At 37.7% G+C, this 24,711-nt stretch overlaps 1 protein-coding gene across 2 annotated transcripts; it reads right to left on the reverse strand.

Annotated features, from left to right (window-relative positions):
• Positions 1-275: 275 nt before the first annotated feature.
• Positions 276-23,457, reverse strand: LOC121418341 (UBX domain-containing protein 1-like). Of its 2 annotated transcripts, XM_041612154.1 has the most exons (11): positions 23,317-23,457; positions 20,355-20,408; positions 19,997-20,085; positions 10,418-10,499; positions 9,616-9,652; positions 8,040-8,134; positions 6,320-6,439; positions 3,706-3,777; positions 2,900-3,062; positions 1,932-2,115; positions 276-731 (listed from the first exon to the last, which is right to left on the reverse strand). In XM_041612154.1, exons 1-11 carry the CDS (start codon positions 23,367-23,369, stop codon positions 688-690), a joined length of 993 nt encoding a protein of 330 aa, XP_041468088.1. In that variant the 5' UTR covers positions 23,370-23,457; the 3' UTR covers positions 276-687. The 2 variants fall into 2 exon arrangements, with proteins under 2 accessions (XP_041468088.1, XP_041468089.1); XM_041612155.1 differs by lacking the exon at positions 276-731 and having other exon boundaries at positions 1,940-2,115; positions 2,911-3,062.
• Between the last annotated feature and the right edge of the window lie 1,254 nt (positions 23,458-24,711).

Here is a 24,711-nt window from a genome sequence, read left to right on the forward strand (position 1 = left end):
GTTAAGATTTCGATGTTGATTCCTCCAACATGGTCTAAGTTCATTGACCCTAAATGACCTTTGACCTTGGTCATGTGACATGAAACTCTAATAGGATGTTCAGTAATACTTGATTAACCTTATGGCCAAGTTTTATTAACTAGGTCCATATACTTTCTAAGTTATGACGTCATTTCAAAAACTTAACCTCAGGTTAAGATTTGATGTTGACGCCGCCGCCGCCGTCGGAAAAGCGGCGCCTATAGTCTCACTCTGCTTCGCAGGTGAGACAAAAATGGGGATGCCGTCTCTCCGTCTTCAGAATTCCAGTCATCCATCTCTGTACGAACAGCTTCATACACCTATTCCTCGATACTTTTTATAAGGACCAGGGGAGCTTTTCACGGAAACAAATAGTCAATGATTTTCATTGAGAATCGTTATAAGCTTCTGAAATCCATGCATCTTATTGGTTCAGAGTAAATTTGTCAGTGAAAACCACTGATATGATGCTTAATTCAAACACTCTCCAGGCCAGCCACTATGGACCTCGTCCAAATAGTAACGTGTCTATAATATTGCCATATCAATCCAATCAGACGGAAATAAACAAGACTTGGTCCTGCCCAGTATTCGTGGGATAACATCAGTTTGCGCCTAACCCTGGTATCGCTGATATAGAAGAGTTTGATATAAAGATGGATCACATCATTGCGGGCTGGTAATAGTTAGCACAGCCGATGGTACTAAACCTATTCAGAGGGCAAAAAAAGAAAGAGAGAGAGAAATAATGACATTATTTTTGAGGTCTGAGCAATGGATCAAGTGACAATAACTGCATATACTCAAAATCATTCATTTCAAGAATATCACCAATATGACAAACTTATTGTCAAAAGTCTGAACAGAGGTTTTAGTGACAGTAATTACATATACGGTACTCAACGTTATTAATTTTAAGAATATCAACAATACTTTTGAAGCTTAACATGGGAATAAGAACAAGACACACCCCCTTGATTGGCCAAATCAAAGTGACTTCCGGCATTCATCCAACATTATATGATCAGTCTGACCCACTGATATTCATCCATGAATGCATATCTTATACATAAATTGAACTTGCTTTAGCAACCACGGGTATCGAATTCCCATCTGAATAGTGTATTGGTTTCATGGTAAACCATGTGATCTGAAAAGGACCACCCATATTCAACATTTCAACAAGTGTGTTCTTGTCGCCTTCAGGAGAATGAGCAGGAGTTTGTCAAAGCAGGCTATATTATACCGGGTATATACTCTGTCAAGGTGCCATAAGCAAAGTGCCTTGCAGGGTAAATGTCTCTGATTGTCTAGAAAAGTCACATGACCACCTGTCTATATACACCACAAATTTGGATTCCCTTGAATACGATTCCCATTGCGACGTGTATTGCATTAACCTGTCCGTAAAGGCCATCTTCCTTGCCTCCCTTGAGTGGTTCTTATAGACAGGTTTCACTGTAAATGCACATATTCACCCATCCACACTCACTCTCTTTCTGACATCTTACAGCTTTACATACTAGTTCCAACACGTTAAAAAACATTACTGACAGTCGGGCAATGTGCTCAATAAATACTGAATTTTATTAAAATCTAATTTATTCAATTATTTTTTTCAGTAAACTCTCTACATACTTCTCCAGGAGTTTACACACTCCTGAAGAAGTGTGTGGGTAAAGTGCACGAAGGAAGTCTTTGTTTGTATTATATCATTCTACAAATTTACTGGCAGAAAAGCAATCGATTGTCATGAAAATCTCAAATGCTCTGCAAGTTATACCTGGCAATGGGTTAATTTGTTGCTTTCATGGAAATGTGGAAACAAACTTTTAACTTAATATGCTGCAAGCTTGTGGATATTGATATGTCAAATCAGTAGTTATCGGTAGTATTTAATGACCACTCACCTAATTCCTTGAGAGGCTTTTCCATGTCTTCTAACGTGAAAACTTTCCTAGGGAACGGGGTCATGAGAGAGAAGGCACCTGTCTGTCCGTCTGTCCTGTTCAGTTCAATGTACACACGGACGGCAGCCAGAGGTTCCATTGCACCAAACGACTGGGTGATCGCACTTCCATTGGTTTGACGAATCTGTAATAGATATATGCAAATCAGTCGATGGCAGATTGATTACAAGCTGCATGCAGTCAAATGTTTCACAATTTTCTTTTTTTTTTAATCGAGCTGCTAATTAGAATTCATTTTCAGAGGAAATCATCAAAATGCAAAACCTTCGCTCTATATGATGGGGCCCCCTGCTAAAATGAAATAATCAAATAAGTAAATGCATTCATTTCTTTCGCATGGGCTGTTAGGTGTTTTTTCTTTCCGCAATAATGATTGCTTTGGAACAAGATCGTTTTTCATATTTCATGTCTAGGGTTGAGACTAGAATCCAAGCCCTATCCTACGGTAGTCTGCGAATGAATCACTAGTATCCCCACTTCAGACTCAACAATATGCACTGTGTGAAGACCAACAGTCTTTGTTTGCACATTATGCTCAAAGCTCTTAATAACTGGTATAAACAATTCTTGCTAAAAAAAAAAAACACCAAATGATCCCAAAGGTACCCCTGTATACATACTTGTATGACCCAGCATCTTACAGGAGCTTGAAAATAAGAATAGTATACAGCAAGAGAAATAATGCAAGTAGCAAGTTTAACATTGATTCCTCCTTAAAATGTAAGAAGAGATTTATAAAGCAGTACAAAATCAGATGCGACTAGACTAACTACAGTAGGAGTAGATCGGAAGCTGTTGGGTCGTACATCGCGGAACAAGGAGTAGAAGTTCTCGTTGAGTGCATTAGGGTAATGGCATGTTCGTGCCTAGTTTTTTTTAATTATTGTTGATAGCAAGAATTGACTTACTTGTAACCTACATGTATCATACTCCTTCTTAGGTGCAGAGGAACCTGGAGCCGGAGCTGGAGCCGCAGCAGGAGGCTGAGTGGGGGGAACCCCTTCTTGTTTCTTACCCCCTCGAGCTGCTCTATCCGCTCTGTCTCGAGCAATTTGTTCTTTCACTCTCTCCCTTCAAAAATGAAATTTGAGGAATATTTATTTTAATTAATAAATCACTTTATCATCATCATCACATCATGTCATGGTCAGCACACTGCAAGGCAAAGGCCTCCTCAGGTTGGTGCAAAAGCTGCTTGTCTTATGCTGATGCAATCCACTATATGCCCATGAACTGTGATGCGTTTGGTCCACCTATTATCGTGTGATCTTGCAAGGTGGCCAGCCCATCTCCATTTCATTGATTTAATTGCTTTGATTATGTCTATTTCTCTAGTCTGGCTCCCAATCCATTGTATGGTTTTCCCCGTCACGTTTTGATATCCATAGCATTTTATGTTCCATACTCTGTTGAGTTGTTTTTAGTTTCTGTTCCATTTTCTTTGTTACCGACCAGGTTTCGGAACCATATGTCAATATTGTTATCATTTGCGAATACTGTATATAAGTCGTTCCTAACTTTATGAACAGCTTTATGGAATGGCTCCATGGACGCTCATGTGAAAGACCTAGAAATATTATAAAGAAAAGGTTCCAGTAAGTACACCCTACGTTCAAATTAATGAAATAATTCATAAATAATAACGTTGAGAATATTTCAATACCCCCCTTCTCCCATGTTCCCCCTCTCTCTGTCTCAAATCCAAATTTCTTACCTTGCAAGCTTTTCCTCCATTTTTTCCCTCTTTTTCAGAGCTGCGAGTTGTTTAGCCTCATCTATTTCCATCCTGAAATGAAGATCACAGAGCCAATATTCATACAGCATTCAAAGAAATACTGGAGAAATATAATAGTGGATAAAACAAGTCAATCCGTATCTAAAAAGTATCCATTCGCAAATAATAATAACCATCCCATATTTACCAGGTAGCCACTTCAGTTCCAAAAACTATTCTCCCAATGGGCCTTGCTTATAATTACCCCAGCTTTAGCTGGGCTGCCTAGGCGCTCAGTTTCTTCCTACCGCCAATGAAGCATTTAATAAAGGTAAATTTGATCTCCTTTCATCTCGATAACTCTTTGATAATGATGATAACATAAGGTTGATTTATATTAACATAGCTTCCACATGCATACACTCTACTGCAGTTAATACATGGCATTATTTAATTACACTGGTTGAAGCTGAGCCGCTATGTAGGTGCAAAAGAATTGAGGGATACAACCTCCTGAGTTCCCATTAACCTTGAAGCCTGGCGCAAACTATACGATCCTTTGCGATGCAATTTTCAAAGAAATTATAATAACATTTCACATCAACATTACAAACCCAAAAAATATTAGCAACCAAAGTTCTGAAAAAGTGGTATACTATTTGTTACGATATCAGTATTGATATCTAAGCACTTCATACACCTCCCGCAACATGGATACCATGCCTGTTGATCGACCTGCCTGGCCTGTATAATAAAACTGTATCATACGTTCACTGTCAGTCTCCACCAGATCCCCTTTGTATTGGATCACCAATGAATACTAAAATCGAAATTCTAGTCTGTTTCAAGCCTCCCCATAAAAGGCTCTGTCACATTGTTCTTTGCAAGCTTGGCTTTGTGGGTGACTATTACTGCTACCTGCAGGTTGCCCGCATCAACGGTACCAAGCACGCAGATGCCTGCAGGTGTGTACACTGGTCTGACTTGGCTGCAGAAAAGTTTTAAACATGCTCAATACTTGCTTGTGGGTGAGTGACAAGTGATTGCCTTCAACTCGCCCACGAGGCTCGCACGGACCAATGTGACAGGGACTTATGAATCACATTCAATTTCACATCGTAATGATTAATTTATATGCTATGATAATACATTTATCTCTTAGTGGGCCATATTTCTCATGAATCCTGTAATCTCATTGATCGATTTGTTCGTGAGACAAACCCTAATACCTATTTTACTGGGTCACAAAGATCAAACAGGTAATACGAGCCTGTATTACCTGTTTGGTGTTAAGCTGTTTTTGTTTTTAAGTTGTTTTCATTGTTACGCGCATGCCCATTGCCGATTTCAACCACGTAATATGAGGCCGTATTACGTGCATATTCAAGCTTCGCGCTGCGCACAACTGTTCTATTCTATTGATTTCCGCTATTTCTGCAAGAATGTATGGATACAATAAAAGAGATAAAATCGTCACACCCTCCTTGTTCATGTAATACAGGAAATATCTCTGGTTCCATATTACATGAACAAGGAGGGTGTGACTACTATTACTTAGTTGAGGCTGTACGAGTTCAGTTTTCATTGAATAGACTACGCATCTACATGGAATTAATTTTAATTTGGTCAAGAATGATAGTTTGGTTCTAATGCACCCTAAGATCTATGTCTCTCCAAAATGTTATGCTACGGTCCAGTGTTCTAGCTAGACCCATTTTTGTCGCAGTCCCTATTTCACGGCATTACAAAGTTGTTGTTTTTTAGGCCGAGTAAGTGGTCTTGAAGCCCAAATTGAAGGAACATCAATGGAATAACAATCTGGCATTAGCAAATCTTTGAAAGTAAACCAATAGTTATCAAATATAAGAATGTTTAATGTAAATTATGCAAATAAAACAAGATTAAAGATGGAAATGAACCCATGTGCAATTCCTCTTTGCAAAGAGTTACTCTTGAAACTCTTTTCATTTGAAATTAGTGGTGAACAGAAGCAGTGTTTTTCATGATGAGTGGTGGTCAAAAATTTTCTGTGCCAGTTGGGCCCCGACCACTGCCGTCCACTGTAGCTTTGACCGCCCACCTTACAACCCGACTGGTCTATGACTGGTCTGTAACTGGGTGAGAGGAAATAAATCTCAAGGTAGTCATAAGCCTTGACACCGCACACCTTGCAATCCGACTACCCCACAGTCTGCGACTAACACATGCCATAGCAACTGAGAAAATTGACAGGGAAATACTGCGTAGGCGCGTTGCATATCATATACGCGTCACAACTCTGCTGTCTGATTGGCTGGAAGTTTGATTGAGCTTGCGATCCAGTTGTAAGGATTCAACAATTCAAATCCTTATGATTTTCCTTCCATTCGTCTATGACCGGTCTGCTACTCTCAAGCTGACAAGAGCTGTGACGTCACATCTCCCTTCACTCAGTCGCAGACCAGTTGGGTAGCAAGGTGTGCAGTGGCCTTGACACTGCTACGGTCCAACCAACAAAACCATATCCAAACTGACCAATCACATTTCACTGAAAACAACGTAACAAGTTTCATTGGTCTGGGGTCGGTTTCATCTGTCAGATTGCAGTATTACACACTATGTTGATGTAACTTACTGTTGCTTTGCTTGCACCATTTCCTTGCCCTGTTTCCGCCTCAACTTCTCCCTATCCAAGGCTTCCTTCTTCTCGTTGGCTATCCTTTCTGCCTGCTTCTGTTTTAGTCTCTCTTGTAACCTTCAAACCAGCAATATCACAGAGAGAAAAGAAAGAAAAGAAAAGAGAAATTGAAATACAGTTACTGAAATTCAGGTACTGAAATTAAGTTACCTGGAAATCATCATTTTCCCTGTGAATCATATTAAAGATGACATCATTGCACAATATGTAATCCAATGTCCTTCAAACTCTGTATCAATGGTCATCTGAATAATACAATAGAAGATATAATGCAGAAATAGACATATTTTTCCCTTAAGCACATTATGCTACTCAGACTCATTAACCTTGCTATCATATAGACCCTAAAAGTCTCCATTACAAGCACCTAAGCCATACCGTTTGATTGGGTTCTCAAAAACTTTAGGGGAAGGCGGGGTAAGTTGAGCATAGGGGCAAGTTGAGCCACCAGCCCCAGGCCAATAATAAATGAGTCAGACATTGTGGTGGTGTCATGTATTGATGACCCATAGCATAACCCCTAACCCCACCACATTGTTTTTAACTTTGAAACAAAAAGTAGTTTTTTAGAGGGAAAAACATGAATTTCAGCCAAAAAAGTAATAAAGAGTGTGAAAAAGATAAGTGCTTTATAAACACACACGTCTTTGAATATAATAAAGACGTGATAACAACATTATTAGTCCAGGTATGGATCTTCATTCTTGTCATAGTCTTTTATATGATGGATGCATAATAAATGTGTGGATACAAAATTATCGCACTAAGTTCGGACTGGGGTAAGTTGAGCCAAACAGCTTGGGGCAAGTTGAGCCATGGTAATTCCTATGGTAATGTATCTTAAAAAACAAACAAACCATAAAAATCGATTGAAATGCAGGCTGAAAGGAGCAAATTTACATGACTGCTCTTTTCCTTTTACAGGATGTTAGTATTTATAGAGAATTAGCAAGTGAAAAGACTTTCAACAAAAAATTGACATGCTGGTTCTCCCCCATACATTTTGGACATAGTTTTTGTGGCTCAACTTACCCCAGAAGGTGGCTCAAACTTCCCCCATATATGGGGCAAGTTGAGCCATTTGACATCGTTTTTTTCAAAGGTCACGATGACTTTCATTGTGGGGATAGAAAGTTATATATAGGTGGAAAATATTTCAGAATTAGATTTCAAGGCAAGGTACTTATTTCAACAAGATTATTAATCATATCAATTCTAACATGCAAAAAGCAAAAACTGTCACAACTTACCCCGCCTTCCCCTACATATTGAGAAATCTTGAAAAGACTGTCAATGAATGTAAGATTTGGTGGTGGCGATATTTTTTTTATCTTATTGCTAGGATCGCACGAATGCTTGTAAGCAGCAACCAGAGATCTGACGGCCTAAGGTCCTCTCCGAAGGACCTGGTACTGAGGATTAATGCCTTACCAAAGGGTTTGATTTCCACCGGAATACAAATCCCCTGCTCTGCTGACTGAGCTATTGCTCCTCCACACTAATAGTAGGTGCCAGTCGATAGATAAATGATTACATTGGTCTTCATCAAAATCATTTTCTGCTTAGCCTCATAAAGATTGCTTTTGATTTCAAAACGTGCCTTGAATAAAGACACACGTACGTAACAACCAGGCTCATGGACCCTCCCCACACATACCTTACAAGTTGCTCTTTCTTTTCCTCTTCTGTGAGTGGTTTGATTTCCTCCGTTGATTCTGAGAAGCTCTGGTGACCCGTCCTTGCAGCATGCACCTATGGAAAGACAGCAAGGAATGGGACCATGTTTCACAAAACATTCATTCTTCATGGCGAATTAACAACAGAGGCTGTATCAATGCTAAGTTACAGGGCAAGTATTTATACTTACATGTAGTTAAGATTAGGGCCACTTTGACCAAACTTTTTATAGTATAGAGATGCATCATTATATAATATTGACTGGCCTTGAGGGGAATATCAAATGTATTGCCCACACCAAAATCATATTGGCCCGTGTCTTAAGACGAGGGCATTATTAAGGGGGATATTAAGGGGTTATATTAAGGGAGAAATACTTGATGTTCACAGAAAGAAGAGCCAGTCGATGTTTTTATTATAATCCAAATCAGAAATCTAGAGCAGAGTCATGACAAGTGGAACGCCTCTGGCAGTCTCACCTGCATTACACATTTTGATATAGCAGCGGTGCTGACTTTGAAAACACCTATTGAATGATTATACACAAAAGAAAATATTCATAGAAAACTATGTTCATTGACCCAATATCACCTTGACCATGATCATGCAACCTAAGATGAGTGCAAAACAATCATTCATACTTGATTACCCTTTACGTCATGAACTACATGGAGATCCATAAACTTTTTAAGTTATGATGACAATTCCACAAATACCCCCAACAATACCAAAGTTTGCTGACCCTAAATGACCGTTGACCTTGTTCATGTAACCTGAATCTCGCACAGGATGTTCAGAGATACTTGATTGCTCTTATGTCCAAGTTTCATGAACTAGGTCCATAAAATTTGTAAGTTATGATGACAATTCCACAAATACCCCCAACATGGCCAAAGTTTGTTGACACTAAGTGACCTTTGACCTTGATCATGTGACCTGAATCTAAGGTCTGTATCTAACTTTGTCTCACCTTGATAATCATTATGACATGTAATAATGCTGCGCAGACCAATGTCCTCAGATACCCGGATGTGAGACCAGGGAAATTACTAAGGTATATTTTGCGTCGTCTGTGCTTGCAAAGTCATTACGCACATAGAGAATGAGTAAAATACAAATAATATACCCATCTTTTCACAATATTCAGGAAATCTAGGGCAATACGGTTTTGTAAGTTACCGGCTCGGATGTCTGATACAGGTAAAAATAAATATACAAATGTCAACATCCTTTCATTGCACAAATATTTGCGGTGGTGTAAATTTAATCAATATCATGCCTCATTAATAAGTGAATGGTGAAAAAAAAGCTACTGGGAATTTCCCTTCTTTAAGCAATATCATGAAAGTTTTTGAAAAATAAAAGAATAACAAAGAGAGGGAAAATATAAAGTGTAGACACCTCCCGACTGTACAATGTATGTTCTAATGTTCATGAAGATATACTACATAACCACAAGTACAATGCTAATGTACTATAGTGTCTCACCACATGTTGCTACTTCATATGCATTTCAAATCATCATTACTGTGGTATCGAGACTGATTCGTACCTACCTGAATATCATCCGGCGTTCTTAATTTCTTTCCACATCTGCAATTGAAATGAGGGAGAGCATGAGGAAAGGAAGGAAGCGAGTTGTAATCAGAATATCTTTGATCATTCTTACAGTATGATTTCAAGCATTGAATGGAAACACACTCAGTGATCATTACCTGATAAAAGGTTGATGACCTTTTCTTCATTTGGCCTTGTTATTCTTGAGTGCTAAAACATATTCTCCATTTTTTTCTATTCCCAATAGCCCAAGTTTAAATATGGTTTTTTGTAAGTTTCTGACCCAAAATTAATTAATTAATCAAACCATGGTTACAATGAATTGGGGTTAAATCAAAATGAAAAGGTGATTCATCTGATCATCTGAACAAGTAGCATTATATAGACCAAGAGTATAATAGACGAAATAGGTATGGCCTCAGTCACTGAAAAGGTGACAAAATGGTAAACAAGCTAAATGGCTCAATTGGTAAGCATCCGCCTCACAACAGGGAGGTCAAGTCCCGGCCACAGACCAAAAGACAAGTTGCTGCTACCCTGTTTGGCGTTAGAGAAATAGAGCAACATTGATCTGGTACTGCTCGGAGGCTGCCGAGCCAATGATCAATTGGCCAGACCAAATTTTTGGATGATTTCCATTTCTGATTTCTGTTTCAAACAATAAAATACAGATTTATTTATTTTTTCGTTTTAAAAGTAAGAAGAAATGGTTGTAGACAAACTGGGATAAGACCAAGTTGGATGAGACCAAATAGAAAGTAGACATAGCAGATTTAGACGAAGTGGAAATTTGGGACTTACTCGTCACACTTAATTGATTTGACTTGAGCTGGTTGTGCGGGTGTTTCCTGGGCAGTTTTAGAGTCCCCACTTGAAGTAGTATCTGGAAATAAGTAAAAGAAAAGTGAAAATTTCAAAGTAAATCACAGGAAATTTAAGAAATAATAAAAAAAAGTGCAAAATAAAGGTATGAAAATTCAAATATAATAGGAAATACAACTGGACATATACATGTACTCTAGCGCAGTGGCGGATCCAGGGGGCGCGTTTCCGTTTTACACCCTGGCGAAGGCATTTTCCGGAAAAGTAGCCAAAAAGCGACTAGTGAAGAGTCTACACACGTCGCTGGTTGCATGCAGCGTGCGACACAGGCGAGTCCACCACCGCATGCAATGTGCACAGTTACTGATCAGAGTTCCTCGGCACTTCATGTACAGAGAGAGCGGCAGTCAGGAGTGAAATCCGAACATGCTTTTGCAGTCGCGTTCATTGTTTATGATTGTTTTTTCTAAAAATGAATTAAAATGAATAGAATGACATACAAAATCAAAATAAACAGATACTTATAATGGAAAGACAAATTTAAGTTTGATGGATTGATACACTTAGAAGCTGCCGAAAGATAGATATAGAAGACTGAGATAGAAACAAGATAAACAGATAGATAGATAGACAGAATAGAGAGGGAGAGAGAGAGAGAGGTGGATAGATAGAGAGAGAGAGATGTTGTAGATAGAAATATGGACGGACAAAGAGAAAGAGAAAAAAGACAGACAGATGCTAGAGAAGGAGAGAGATAGAGAATTTGAGAGACAGATAGATAGATGTTAGATAGATAGAAAGATAAAGAATGAGAGAGACAGAGAATATAGACAAATTAACAGATAGATACATAGATAGATATATAGATAGAGAGAAATAGAGAAAGACAGACAGATGGAGATAGATAGATGAGAGATAGATAGATGTTAGATAGATAAAGAGGGAGAGAGACAAAGAATATTACCATATAGATAAGTTAAAAAAATAGATAAATAGATAGAGAGAATAAGAGAAAGACAGACAGATGGATAGATAGATGGATAGAGAGATAGATAGAGAATTTGAGAGATAGATAGATGTCAGATAGATCAAGAATGAGAGAGTAGAGCGACAAATTAACAGATAGATCATAGAGCTTAGCTCCATGGAAAGATACTGTACATAGGTAGGTAGAGAGAGAGAAATAGAGAAAGACAGACAGATGGATGGATAGATAGAGAGAGATAGAGAATTTGAGATAGATAGATGTTAGATAAAGAATGAGAGAGACAGAGAAGATTATTAGATAGATAGATACTGCAGTTACATAGATAGAGATAGAAATTGAGAGATAGATATATAGACAGATAGAGAGAAAGACAGACATCAGCAAATCGGCAAGGCAAATGATCAAGGCAAACATTCGTATTGAACCTGGAAAGTATAATCTCAGCTGCGGATAACTTCGGTGCGGACTTTGGATCGCGCGCCCAGCTGATAATGTAAACAAACGTAGACGTAGACTCTTCACTAGTCGCTTTTTGGCTACTTTTCCGGAAAATGCCTTCGCCAGGGTGTAAAACGGAAACGCGCAGCCGGGGGAGGGGGGCACAACCGGCCAGAGACAATGATTTGATAATAAAAAAGGGTCATTCCATGCCAATTCACCCAATGAATGTGCAATTTCGCACCCGACTCTCAAAATTCATTGTTATTTGGTACACATAAAATTCCCCATGGCCCTAGCACAAAACAAAAAAATTAGTCCAAACGGTCCGTCGGTTCTCGTGCTACGGCCCGCCCTTTTCTCCTTGTTTTGACAAAAATGGGCGTGACCTTCAACTTTCAATGGCCATTGCGTTGTAACGTGTTGACCAATTTTCACGAAACTGGTACCATTCAAAAGGAAATTCAGAGAGGAATCCAAAACATGCATCAAATAATGTATTGCAGTGAGGTCAAAGGTTTGACCTTGAGTTTGACCCCGGAAAATAATTTTTTGCTTGATTTTTGTGTATATTAATCATTAGTATAATATTGACAAAATATGTTAAAACCAACAATATTTCATTCCTTCACCTTTTAAAAAATCTTCCAAAGATACCAAGTATCTGATCCGAAATTTCACTCTAGTCCCACATACTGATATTCATGTTATTAATGTGTTTACCAGCGTATCCGGACATCTACCACCTGGACATCTACCCCCGGACATCCACCCCCCGGACTTCCACCCCCGGACATCCACCCCCTTAGGACAAGTACCCCCTAGGACAAGTACCCTCTAGGACATCTACCCCCCGGACATCCACCCCCCGGAAATCTACCCCCCGACATCTACCCCCCGGATATCCACCCCCCGGACATCCACCCCCCGGACATCCACCCCCGGACATCCACCCCCCGGACATCCACCCCCGGACATCCACCCCCGGACATCTACCCCCCGGACATCCACCCCCTTAGGACAAGTACCCTCTAGGACAAGTACCCTCTAGGACATCTACCCCCCGGACATCTACCCCCCAGACATCCACCCCCCGGACATCTACCCCCTGTCATTTTTTTGTCAAATTGCTCGTTCGTTATGATCGCTCACAGACGAGCAAAAATATATATCTTATCAATTCAAAATCAATTTAAAGATGAGGGGGTAGATGTCCGGGGGGTAGATGTCCTAGAGGGTACTTGTCCTAGGGGGTACTTGTCCTAAGGGGGTGGATGTCCGGGGGGTAGATGTCCGGGGGGTGGATGTCCGGGGGGTAGATGTCCGGGGGGTAGATGTCCTAGAGGGTACTTGTCCTAGGGGGTACTTGTCCTAAGGGGGTGGATGGATGTCCAGGGGGTAGATGTCCTAGAGGGTACTTGTCCTAGGGGGTACTTGTCCTAAGGGGGTGGATGTCTGGGGGGTAGATGTCCAGGGGGGGTAGATGTCCAGGGGGTGGATGTCCGGGGGGTGGATGTCCGGGGGGTAGATGTCCGGGGGGGTAGATGTCCTAGAGGGTACTTGTCCTAGGGGGTACTTGTCCTAAGGGGGTGGATGGATGTCCAGGGGGTAGATGTCCGGGGGGTAGATGTCCTAGAGGGTACTTGTCCTAGAGGGTACTTGTCCTAAGGGGGTGGATGTCCGGGGGGTAGATGTCCTAGAGGGTACTTGTCCTAAGGGGGTGGATGTCCGGGGGGTGGATGTCCGGGGGGTAGATGTCCGGGGGGGTAGATGTCCGGGGGGTAGATGTCCGGGGGGTAGATGTCCGGGGGGTGGATGTCCGGGGGGTAGACGTCCGGGGGGTAGATGTCCAGGGGGTAGGTGTCCGGGGGGTAGATGTCCGGGGGGTAGATGTCCGGGGGGTAGATGTCCTAGGGGGTACTTGTCCTAGGGGGTACTTGTCCTAAGGGGGTGGATGTCCGGGGGGTAGATGTCCGGGGGGTGGATGTCCGGGGGGTGGATGTCCGGGGGGTAGATGTCCAGGGGGTAGATGTCCTAGAATCGTTTACCAGTCCCATGATATATGATTTCTTCCAATCTTAAGTTACAGTGTGCAATCAAATTTGGGAAAATGTGGGACTAGAGTAATTTCAGATCAGATACTTGGTATCTTTGGAAGAGTTTGAAAAGGTGAAGGAATAAAATATCATCATTGGTTTTAACATATTTTGTCAATATTATACTAATGATTAATACAAACAAAAATCAAGCAAAAAAATTATTTGTCCAGGGGTCAAACTCAAGGTCAAAGCTTAGGTCAAAGGTCATGACCTTTGACCTCGCTGCAATACATTATTTGATGCATGTTTTGGATTCCTCTCTGAATTTCCTTTTGAATGGTACCAGTTTCTTGAAAATTGGTCAACACGTTACAACGCAATGGCCATTGAAATTTGAAGGTCACACCCATTTTTGTCAAAACAAGGAGAAAACGGCGGCCGTAGCGCGAGAACTGACGGACCGTTTGGACTAATTTCATTTGTTTTGTGCTTGGGCCATGGGGAATTTTATGTGTACTAAATTACAATGAATTCTGAGAGGGTGGGGTGCAACCAATGGGTGACAAACGACCCAATACTAAGTTTGTTGAACTCAAATGACCTTTGACGTTGACTTAGAAACTTGTTATTCATCTTGTATAATTTTTATATCATATAACCATGTCATACAATTTTGATATAATTCCATAAAATGTTTAAAAATAATAGAAAAATATCAATTTCAATCAAAGCTACCTGATCAGAATTGACCATTGACCGTGACCCAATGACCTAAGGCTATTTAAATGATAATATTGATAAACATTCATTATAAATTTAATAGAATAAAGAAAAATTATTTTGAAAATTCAAATTCTGAATCTTTGGTTGAATTTTTAAAAGTTGATACCAGTTTGCCGATCCCAATGATCTTTGACCTTTGCCTCATGACCTGATATTACATTTATCCTTTTGCAGATAATTGATATCCATAACATATACCGTAAGTATTATGAAACAGAGATTTATAATTCCAGAATTTTCTTGAAAATTCAAAATCTTAACCTTGGTGAACTTTTTGACATCAATATCACAAGACAGTCCAAGTTAATTGACCTCAAATGACCTTTACCACGATCAATTTACCTGAAACTCCTGCAAGATGATCAGTGATAATTGTTTTCAAGTTTTCACAAAATAGATCCATGTACTTGTAGGTTATAATGTTATTTCAAAAACTTACTTGAACTTGGTTATGGTTTGATGTTAATGCCGCCATCGCCGCCGCAGCCGCCACCCCCACTGCCGGAAAAGCAGCGCCTTTGTCTCGCTTCTGAGCACTAAAGGTATGCAGGCTAGACAAAAATCAACATTAGATTTTGCTACTTTAAGCACATATGTTGTTAATTAATATTAATGTATGTTAAGAGAAGGGGCAATTATGATTACACTTTACAAATGGCCAGCAAGGCAAAAAAAAATGCAATGCATTTATCATTATTAACAAGTAAAATGCCTCTTGAAGTCTCACCTGCATTGTGTGTAAAGATGAATGATATTTTAAAAAGGGAGAGAAAAAACACCATTTAATCCCAAGTTTGTTGACCTCAAATTACCTTTGACCTTCATCTAGTGACATGAACTTAAATCCATGATTTTGCCAATTTGTTATAAGCATTATGGACTTGGGACTCATACTATCAATGTTATCATAAATATTCAAAATCTTAACTTTGGTTTTGATATTAAGGTGGTCTGTTTATGACAGATCACCTTTTAATTTTGTCAGATCTTACTTCATTTCTTTATCATTTAAGTAGTTTTATTGGCATTGTTTGTCGAAATTGTCGCCTGAGTTTTTTTTTTAAATCTGCTATCTCAATTTCATTGAATTTAAGTCTATCACTGAATAAACTTGTCAAGGTCACCAGGTCATGATGACATCATCTAAGCACCATTTTGTGAAATTCTTTAATTGATTATATCATCATAATAGATTATCATGTAGAGGTCATGAACTGCGTGTATGCATGAGTCAAAGTTTTTAAATGCGCCAAATTGACCTTGGAAAAATTTGAGTACGTTTCAGGTCATTTTAAGCATTTCAACAACTTTGTGTGTTACATCATTGTGCAGCATGGAATCACCATTTATATTCTGAGCAATTTGATTTTTTGTAACTTTTTACCATCATTAATATGGAAATGCGCATCAATCAAAATTTGCAACATGTGCACGTGCGAGCTTTGAAAATATGTTAAATATAGGCAAAAATATGCCTATATAATCATAAAATTCACACTAGTTCAACAAAAAGAATGGGGACACCCAATTTTTTTTTTTTAATGGTTGGATATATTATGAACCATAGATATTTCATGTCATACATGTAATGTCATCAAAAGGGTGTCAGAACTAAAAAAAATACCATTTTGAGTTTTATGATATCATCACATTAATGTAAATTTGATGTTTTCTTTTTTCACCCAATTTTCTATACAATGCGTCCCACAAAAAACAAACCGAGATTTAGTGATGATTTATCATAACTTAACCATAAATACAATAGACAAATGACCTACCAATGTAAAGTTTAGAATTTTCTTTCATCTGAAATTACTTAGATTATTCCTCATTCATGTATGAGTGAGCAAACACAATTTGAAGTGATACCAAAAACTCATTTGGTGGGGGTGTCTGAATTTCAAAAAGAAAGTCACATGCTTGAAAATTTCAATATCTTTGCTTTTAATCACAGAAAATGGTCAAGAAGTAAACATGTTCTGTTCCCTTGAAACAATGCTTGCATTCCCATAATTTCATTAAATAAAAAGGTTTTCACTGGTTTCCCAAAGAATCTATCGCACAGTTAACAAAAGACTTAATGCATAGCTGATCGTTAACAAAACAAGTGTCAACATGGTTGAGTGAGTCTGAATGTTAGCCTGTAAAACCTCTTCATTTTATAAAATTCAAACCTTATATGAAATAACCAGAAGTTTGTTATTTCTTGATTTTGACCATTTTCTGTAATTGAGGTATCAAATTAAAGAGCAGATATTGAACTTTTAAAAAATGTGGTTTTAGTTTTGAAACCCAGATACAGCCCGCCAAGTGACTTTTTGTATCCCCTCTTCAAATTGTTTTTGCTTACTCATGCATGAATGAGAAATGCATGTAATCTAAGTAATTTCAGATGAAAGAGGAGATTCTAAGCTTTACAATGGTAGGTCATTTGTCTATTGTATTTAATAATAATAATAATAACAGCTGGATTTATAAAGCGCTTTTTGCCAGAGGATACAAAGCGCTGCTATTAATACCCAAGCTTTAGCTGGAGCTACCATCACCGCGCTCAGTGCATGAAAGGAATTACTCCTGCCGGGTACCAACTCACCTCACCAGAGTCGAGTGCAGCAGAGTGGATAAATTTCTTGCTGAAGGAAAATACGCCATGGCTACGATTCAAACACATGACCCTCTGTTTCAAAGGCGAGAGTCAGAACCATTAGGCCACGACGCACCCACTTGTGATTAAGTAATACGATAAATCATCAATAAATCTGTTTCGTTTTTTGTGGACGCACTGTTTTTGTAGGTTAGAATATACTTTTTTAAGGAATGATGTCTATAATTTTATATCAAAGATGGGATCAGTGTGAAAATAGCAATATATTATGCCAGTGCAATTGCAAAATTTAATTTGAGATTACATTTCATTCTTTACATTTCTGGTCTATGGAAAGTAATGTATTGTGGTTAAATGGATAAAGCCTTGTTAAGTGAAGGTCCCTGGTTCAAAACCCCCTTTATTTTTTTTTCTTTCATTTTTTGGGGTCTTATGGTTTTCATCCAGACTATATTTGATCTTGAATGTGTTATGATATTGAACATTATACAATATTTAATTAAAATTCATTTGACATTACTAAACTCTATAGAAATAATGAAAGACCACCTAATTCATCCTCATGACATATTAAAATCTAGTTTGATGTTGTGTTGATACCACAACATGGGCAAAGTTCATTGACCCTAAATAACATTTCACCTTGATCATTTGACCTGAAACTCATATACAATTGATACATGCACATGAGTTCATTATGCGATCTATCCTCACTCGAGTTGAGGCTCTGTTCAATCCATTTAGGCTGAGTGCAATGAGTTGAACACAGCCTCAGCGAGAGTGGATACATGTAGGTTGCATAATGGACAAATGAAGACATGCATCATTTGGTTTACACAACTTCTTTTTTGCCCTTCTATATGACAAAATAGAAGGGCAAAAAAGAAGAAGATAGAATTAAAATGTGCCTTTGTCTGGCAACTCACTTTCTCTGACACCATGGATGTACGAAAGCAGTTAATTGCTTTAATTCTTTTGTGAGAGAGAGATTCTTTTGTGATGCTTTGATTCATGAATCTAAGTGCGCAAAGTCAGCCTTGTTGATGGGTTACTTCGCGTGAACACACACACATACAAAATTACACACACATGCTCAGTGATACAAAGTGAGGAGAGAGCTCAACAATGCAATCGAAAAATGAAAAATGCACGGTCGTGCAATGGAAAATAAATTTGCATGCAGCTCAAAATGGATCAAATATTCAATGGCTTTCAACCAATCAAATTGCAATAATGAGTTGTATAAAGACAAATGATACTTCATACCTTCAGTGTCTAAGTTTCACTTACAATATACCAACTGTACTCTTTCTAAAGTGATGACATTTCAAAAAATTAATCTTGGTTAAGATCTAATGTTGACACCTATCATTTGGAAAGCATGCTATCCTTCTAATATGTAGGCAAGGCAAACTACTACAACTATTACTACTACTACTAAAACTACTACTACATCTACATGTATTACTAGTACTGCTAATCAAGTCCACCTCAGAAAAATGTTGATTTGAATCAATAGAGAAAAATCAGACAAGCACAATGCTAAAACTTTCATCAAAATCAGATTGTAAAATAAGAAAGTTATGACATTTCAAAGTTTCGCTAATTTTCAACAAAATAGTTTTATGAACGAGCCAGTTACATCCAAATGAGAGAGTCGATGTTGTCACTCACTCACTATTTCTTTTGTTTTTTATTGTTTGAATTATACAATATTACAATTTTTATGAATTTGACAATTAGGACCTCCTTGCCTGTAGCACAAAATGTTAAAACAATGGAATTCAATGTGTTTAGGGAGGAATGAAACTTCATTTTACATGAAAATGACGAGAAAATCAAAATATTTCATATAATAAAATACAAAAGAAATAATGAGTGAGTGATGTCATCAACTCTCTCATTTGGATGTAACTGGCTCGTTCATATAACTATTTTGTTGAAAATAAGCAAAACTTGAAAATGCCATAACTTTCTGATTTTACATCCGATTTTGATGAAATTTTCAGTGTTGTGCTTGTTGAATTTTTCTCTTTTTATTCAAATCAAGTTTTTGTTGGGGTGGACTTGTCCTTTAATACCAATAGACCTGGAAATCAAACTACCACCGCTAGTACAACTGGGCATTGTGGCATTTGCCTGTAATCCAAGCTATGTGGGGAAGTTACAAAGTGATTTACATAGATTCGACGTTTGAGCCCTGGTCATGTCTTTGGGATGGTGACGTTAAAGGTTAGTCCCAGACGTAAATAATCATATCTGATGGATACACATCTGACAAAACTCAAATACACACACACACTACTACTACTAGTACTACTACTACCACTACTACATGTACTACTACTACTACTACTACTACTACTATTACTACTACTACTACTACTACTACTACTATGACGACTACTTCTACTACTATGACGACTACTACTACTTCTACTACTACGACTACTACTACTGCTATCATTACTGGTACTTTTACTTTACAGCTACGCCTGGGAGTAACACTACCAGTACTTCTAGTACTATTCTGTTTTCACTCACATATCAGTTGACAATCCAGGCTCATCTTCTATAGCAACATTTTTCCACATTCTCAAAATCTAATCCAATATGAATAGGAAATATACATTTTTAAGTTATGTTTAGTAGCTTTTGACATTAATTTATCATATAAAAGAAATTAAATGAGTAATGCCACTTACCGGATTCACTATCATTACTTCCAAGTGTTTTTCCTTGAGGCACTTCAAATGGTTCATCGATATCTGCATCATCATTGTGAGCAAATAACCTGATTAGAACAAAACATTATAGAAAGGTTGGCTATTCGAGTAGAAAAAAAATAATGTTTTTTTTTACATTTCTAATGCTTGAATTCAAGAGATATAATCAAGTTCAGAGGTTATAAAGAAGGTTAAATAAGGTGACTTCAGGATTGTCACTATTTAAGTTTCAACTGGTTTTACATGGTTTCAATTGGTATCCTAATGAGTCTGGCAATACCCTATTAAATTCAAATCTTCCATTTATTTTAAAGAGATCTTTTATATGCAAACTTACCAGTCCATGGCAACCTGAACTCCTTTGTACGAAGTTTTTGCAAGAGCCTTTTCTCTGTAAATGTAAGCAAAAGCAATGGAAATTAGAATGCAAATCATTAATCTGGTGAAATTTATTCATAGTAAATTGGACATAATTTTCAACACACACAAATTAATGCCTTTCAGGTATACTTTGTAGCACATGAAAGCCATTTCAGTAATATTTTGTCCTCCTCTGAATGAATATATCCATTATCTGCTGTAAAAAAAAAAAACAGGTGCCTTTTTGTACATGCACATAAATTTGAGGTAATTTACCAAGACATGCTATCATTATAAAATTTTGCAAACTCCAATTGTAGAGCAAGTCATAGCCTATCGATCGATACGTGATAAAGCTTTGCCTACGTTATCATAGAACGGATCTGTGGATACATTCTAAAAAATCGTATGACATCCCTATGGAACATAAGCAAAAAGTTGATGATGTTGATTATATAATTTACATAAAAGATAAGGTTGCACTTCACACTAAGGTGCACTGCTACAGGCATGAACACCATAAAATTATCATCAATCAACTTCATCTTCTTTCTCTTCTTCCTCCATTTGCTTTGCAGATCAGCAGAGAGAAGTATACAACCGAGCACATCAATGATGTGGAGCTCATACGGCATCTCACAACACAATTTAACACAATTTAACACAATTTCAATTTCAGCCCAGTTGACACTGTAGTGAATTATATTGGTGACATAAATTGAGGATATAGAATTGAAATTGATGAAGAAATGACATAGAAGCATTTTTTGTGATCTATGAATAAATTTCATATGAATTAAGCATTAATTATTATCTAGTCAAAGTTTCTTAACTCTGTGTAGAACCTTGGTCAACCTAATGTACCTCTCAGATGGAACAAAAATAACCAAAATCAATCAACAAATAAGTAATTTTTGTGAGTTTTGAAAATATATGAATAAATAGTAGAATACATTTCGCATAAATTAGCATAGATAATTTTCTACTGAAAATTTTCAAAATTCTGTGTTGAAGTTTGGTGGGCCTCATGAAGTTCTACCGGATGGAAGAAAAAATATCAAATCTGTCAACAAATAAAGAAGAAGAGGCATTTTCTGTGATTTCTGAATAAATTTTGCACAAATTAGCATAAGTAATTTTCTACTGAAAATTTCAAAAATCTGTGTAGAAGTTTGGTTTACCTCAAAAAGTTCTACAAGATAGAAGAAGAAAAAAAGTAAAAATCGGTCAACAATTAAAGAAGAAAGAGCATTTTATGTGAATTTTTAAAAATATGAATAAATCAAGCATAAATTAGCATAAAATTGTTTAGTCAAAATTTCAAAAATCTGTGTAGAAGTTTGGTGAACCTCATAAAGTTCTACAAGATGGAAGAAAAAAAAAAGTTAAAATCGGTCAACAAATAAAGAAGAATAGTATTTTATGTGAATTTTGAAAAATATGAATAAATTAATTTTGCATAAATTATCATAAAAATTGTTCTGATCAAAATTTCAACATTCTGTGTAGAAGATTGGTGAACCTCATGAAGCTCTACCAGATGGAAGCAAAAAATTAAAAATCGGTCAACAAATAAAGAAGAAGCATTTTATGTGAATTTTTAACAGGGATAAATAAACTTAAAAGGGGGTAAAAACATTGACTTACTTCTGTCGCGCAATTTCACTTCCCTGTTTTATCCTTGTTCATTGAATGAGTGGTTTTATCCAAACTTATTATATAAATAAACAATTGAGTCCCTGTACAGATCGAGCTAGAACTCCAGTCTCTGTATTTGGTGAGTGGAGCCAACGGAGTTCAGCAGAACAACCAACATAAGTAAACAGAGACCGAAGCTTTTGGTCTAATCACTGACATGACTAGACAGCTGGCAGCCGTCTGTTTCGAGGAGTTTTTCAATTTTTTTTTATTTTTTATTTCTCCTCGTACACAGACGGCTCACTACCGTGCAGCCACCATTAGGGGACTTGCAAAGCAAAATCCCCCCGTCGGGGCTCTTCAATTTTTGTCTTTAATGAATAAAATTTTTGAAAACTAATGCGACCAAAATGCAAATCAATATTCCCTCTTGGCATTAATTGCCAAAAAACGGAGAAAAATCAAGTTAAAAGGAACAAAAACAGTGACTTATCTCGGCTGTCGCGCAAATTCACTTCCCCGTTTTATCCGATCTTAAGTACAAAGACATATGGCCATTGAGTCCCCTGTACAGATCGCGCTAGAAATTCGGTCTCTGTATTTGGTGAGTGAAGCCAACGGAGTTCAGCTGACAACCAACATAACAGAGATCGTAGACCAAAAGCTTTGTTCTCTGTTATTTTTATAAACGGGGAAGTGAATTTGCGAGACAGCCGAGGTAAGACACTGTTTTTGTTCCTTTTAACTTGAGTTTTCTCCGTTTTTTGGCAATTAATGCCAAGAGGGAATATTAATTTGCATTTTGGTCGCAATAATTGTCAATTTTTTTATTCATTAAAGACAAAAATTGAAGAGCCCCGACGGGGGGATTTTGCATTGCAAGTCCCCTAATGGTGGCTGCACGATAGCGAGCCATCTGTGTACGAGGAGAAATTAAAAAACATGTTAAAAAACTCCTCGAAACAGACGGCTGCCAGCTGTCTACAGAGATCGAAGCTTTTGGTCTATGACATCAGTTATCACATGAATCATTCACTCAAAATAGCAAAACTATGGACGGTAAAAATAGTTTATCAAAATCATTGATTATTGAACCTCCAAAAAGCAAAACTTTTCCAACAGAAAGCACAAAGTAAAGATAAGAACTTTTGGAAAAAAAAATGCACCGTCATTTTTTACAACGGTCCCGCCTATACAATTTTGTGTAAAGACAATGACTTTGCGAGTTCAATGACCACTAAAATTAAGATTATAAAATTAAATTGACATGAAGTAGTATACATCGTGGTGATCACACTCACGCTCTATTTCTTGGGAATCCCATTTCCATAAGAGTTTCAACGTCAGTCGGCATCTTGATTTCCAGCGTTCCCTCGAGCTTAAAAGTCAGACTAAAAATTCAACTTCACTTTTCAGTCAAAGAAACTATACATGACAAACTATAGACGTTGATGGCGGCATATCTGATCATCAAAAAATCAAGAAAGTTAGGCCGGCGGGTTCTAAGAGAAAGTGCCAAATCTATATGGTCTATTGTTTTGATTTTTTGTCACGTAACAACTTGTATTCATGAATTAGTCTTATTTTATGTTTGAAAATGAGATTATTTCTCTGGCGGAACGGGGAATAGACCTACCCAAATGGGACCCGAAATCCCGAATGAACCCAAGGGCGTACTACTCCACAGTAATATGATTTGCATATTTTGCATATCGTGTGATCATGATGATTGATCGACTCTGTATTGCAAATTCTGAATAAGAGTTTAAAAAAAGCGGCTAGTTTCTAATTCAGCGAATGTATTTATAATGCCATCAAAATCAAGCAGTCATACTCAGGCACGTATAGCAGGGGGGGGGGGGTCGCCCCTCCCAAATGCTCCGCCAAAAAGAAAAAAAAAGGAGAAAAAGAAAAGCGAAATGAGAATATAAAGGGAGAAAGGTATAACTTTGTTGTTTTTCCCCTTCTTTTGGTGATAACGAAAAACTAAACGAGCCGTTCTCTCTCTTCTTACTTTCGCGCTCCGCACCGGGGAAAATATCAAAAATTGCCATTCACCGTTTTGTTTCTCCCACTTTTTTTTTTACTTGTTTTCCCCTTCCCGACTGTGGGAATCGTATATTCTTGCCAGAAAACATAAGTGTATACATGGATGTATAGAGTATGAGAAGTATTTTTTCAAATATTGCATTGACACAAGATAGGTAAACATTACCATCACCCCCCGAATCCCCAAATGCTATTTCTTCTGCTTTCAGCAATTTTTTTTTGGAAAAGAATCTCCTGAAAGGGAGATGCATTAAATTCGTGCCGTGCTATATGCAAAAGTATGTACGATATTTAACTTTATATCGCTGCAGAGGCATGTCTTGTTTTGCGCCAATGATTTGAAAGTTTAAATATCACTGGAGTTTCTTAATCAAAAGGAAGCGCTTATTATGAAGGAAATTAAACAAATTTCTTTTCTTCCAAAGTAAATCACAAAGGTTTCCGTGCTCCCCGAGCATGGCAAAGGAAAGGTCCCTCTTCTAGCTTGCACCATCCCTTTCACATTTTGAGCTTGTTTTTCCTTTTAATCGAGTTACATATAATCTAAGAAATATCAAAATTAGAACAGGTTGAAGTTTCAGAGAATTTATTCAGAGCTTCAACGCCATTCGAGGTAAGAAATAGTGCCTAGCTATTTCCTTCCTATA

This window comes from Lytechinus variegatus, chromosome 7 (genome assembly GCF_018143015.1).
Source record: "Lytechinus variegatus isolate NC3 chromosome 7, Lvar_3.0, whole genome shotgun sequence".
In the NCBI taxonomy this organism is placed as follows: Eukaryota; Metazoa; Echinodermata; class Echinoidea; order Temnopleuroida; family Toxopneustidae; genus Lytechinus; species Lytechinus variegatus.

Bases quoted from the DNA above. Each gene is read 5' to 3' on its own strand.
- LOC121418341 (XM_041612154.1), bottom strand. From the start codon at position 23,369: ATGCCGACTGACGTTGAAACTCTTATGGAAATGGGATTCCCAAGAAAT. The intron at 20,409-23,316 runs GTGAGTGTGATC...TTACATTTACAG, and splicing joins GGATTCCCAAGAAATAGAGC to AGAAAAGGCTCTTGCAAAAA. The intron at 20,086-20,354 runs GTAAGTTTGCAT...TGTTCTAATCAG, and splicing joins GTTCAGGTTGCCATGGACTG to GTTATTTGCTCACAATGATG.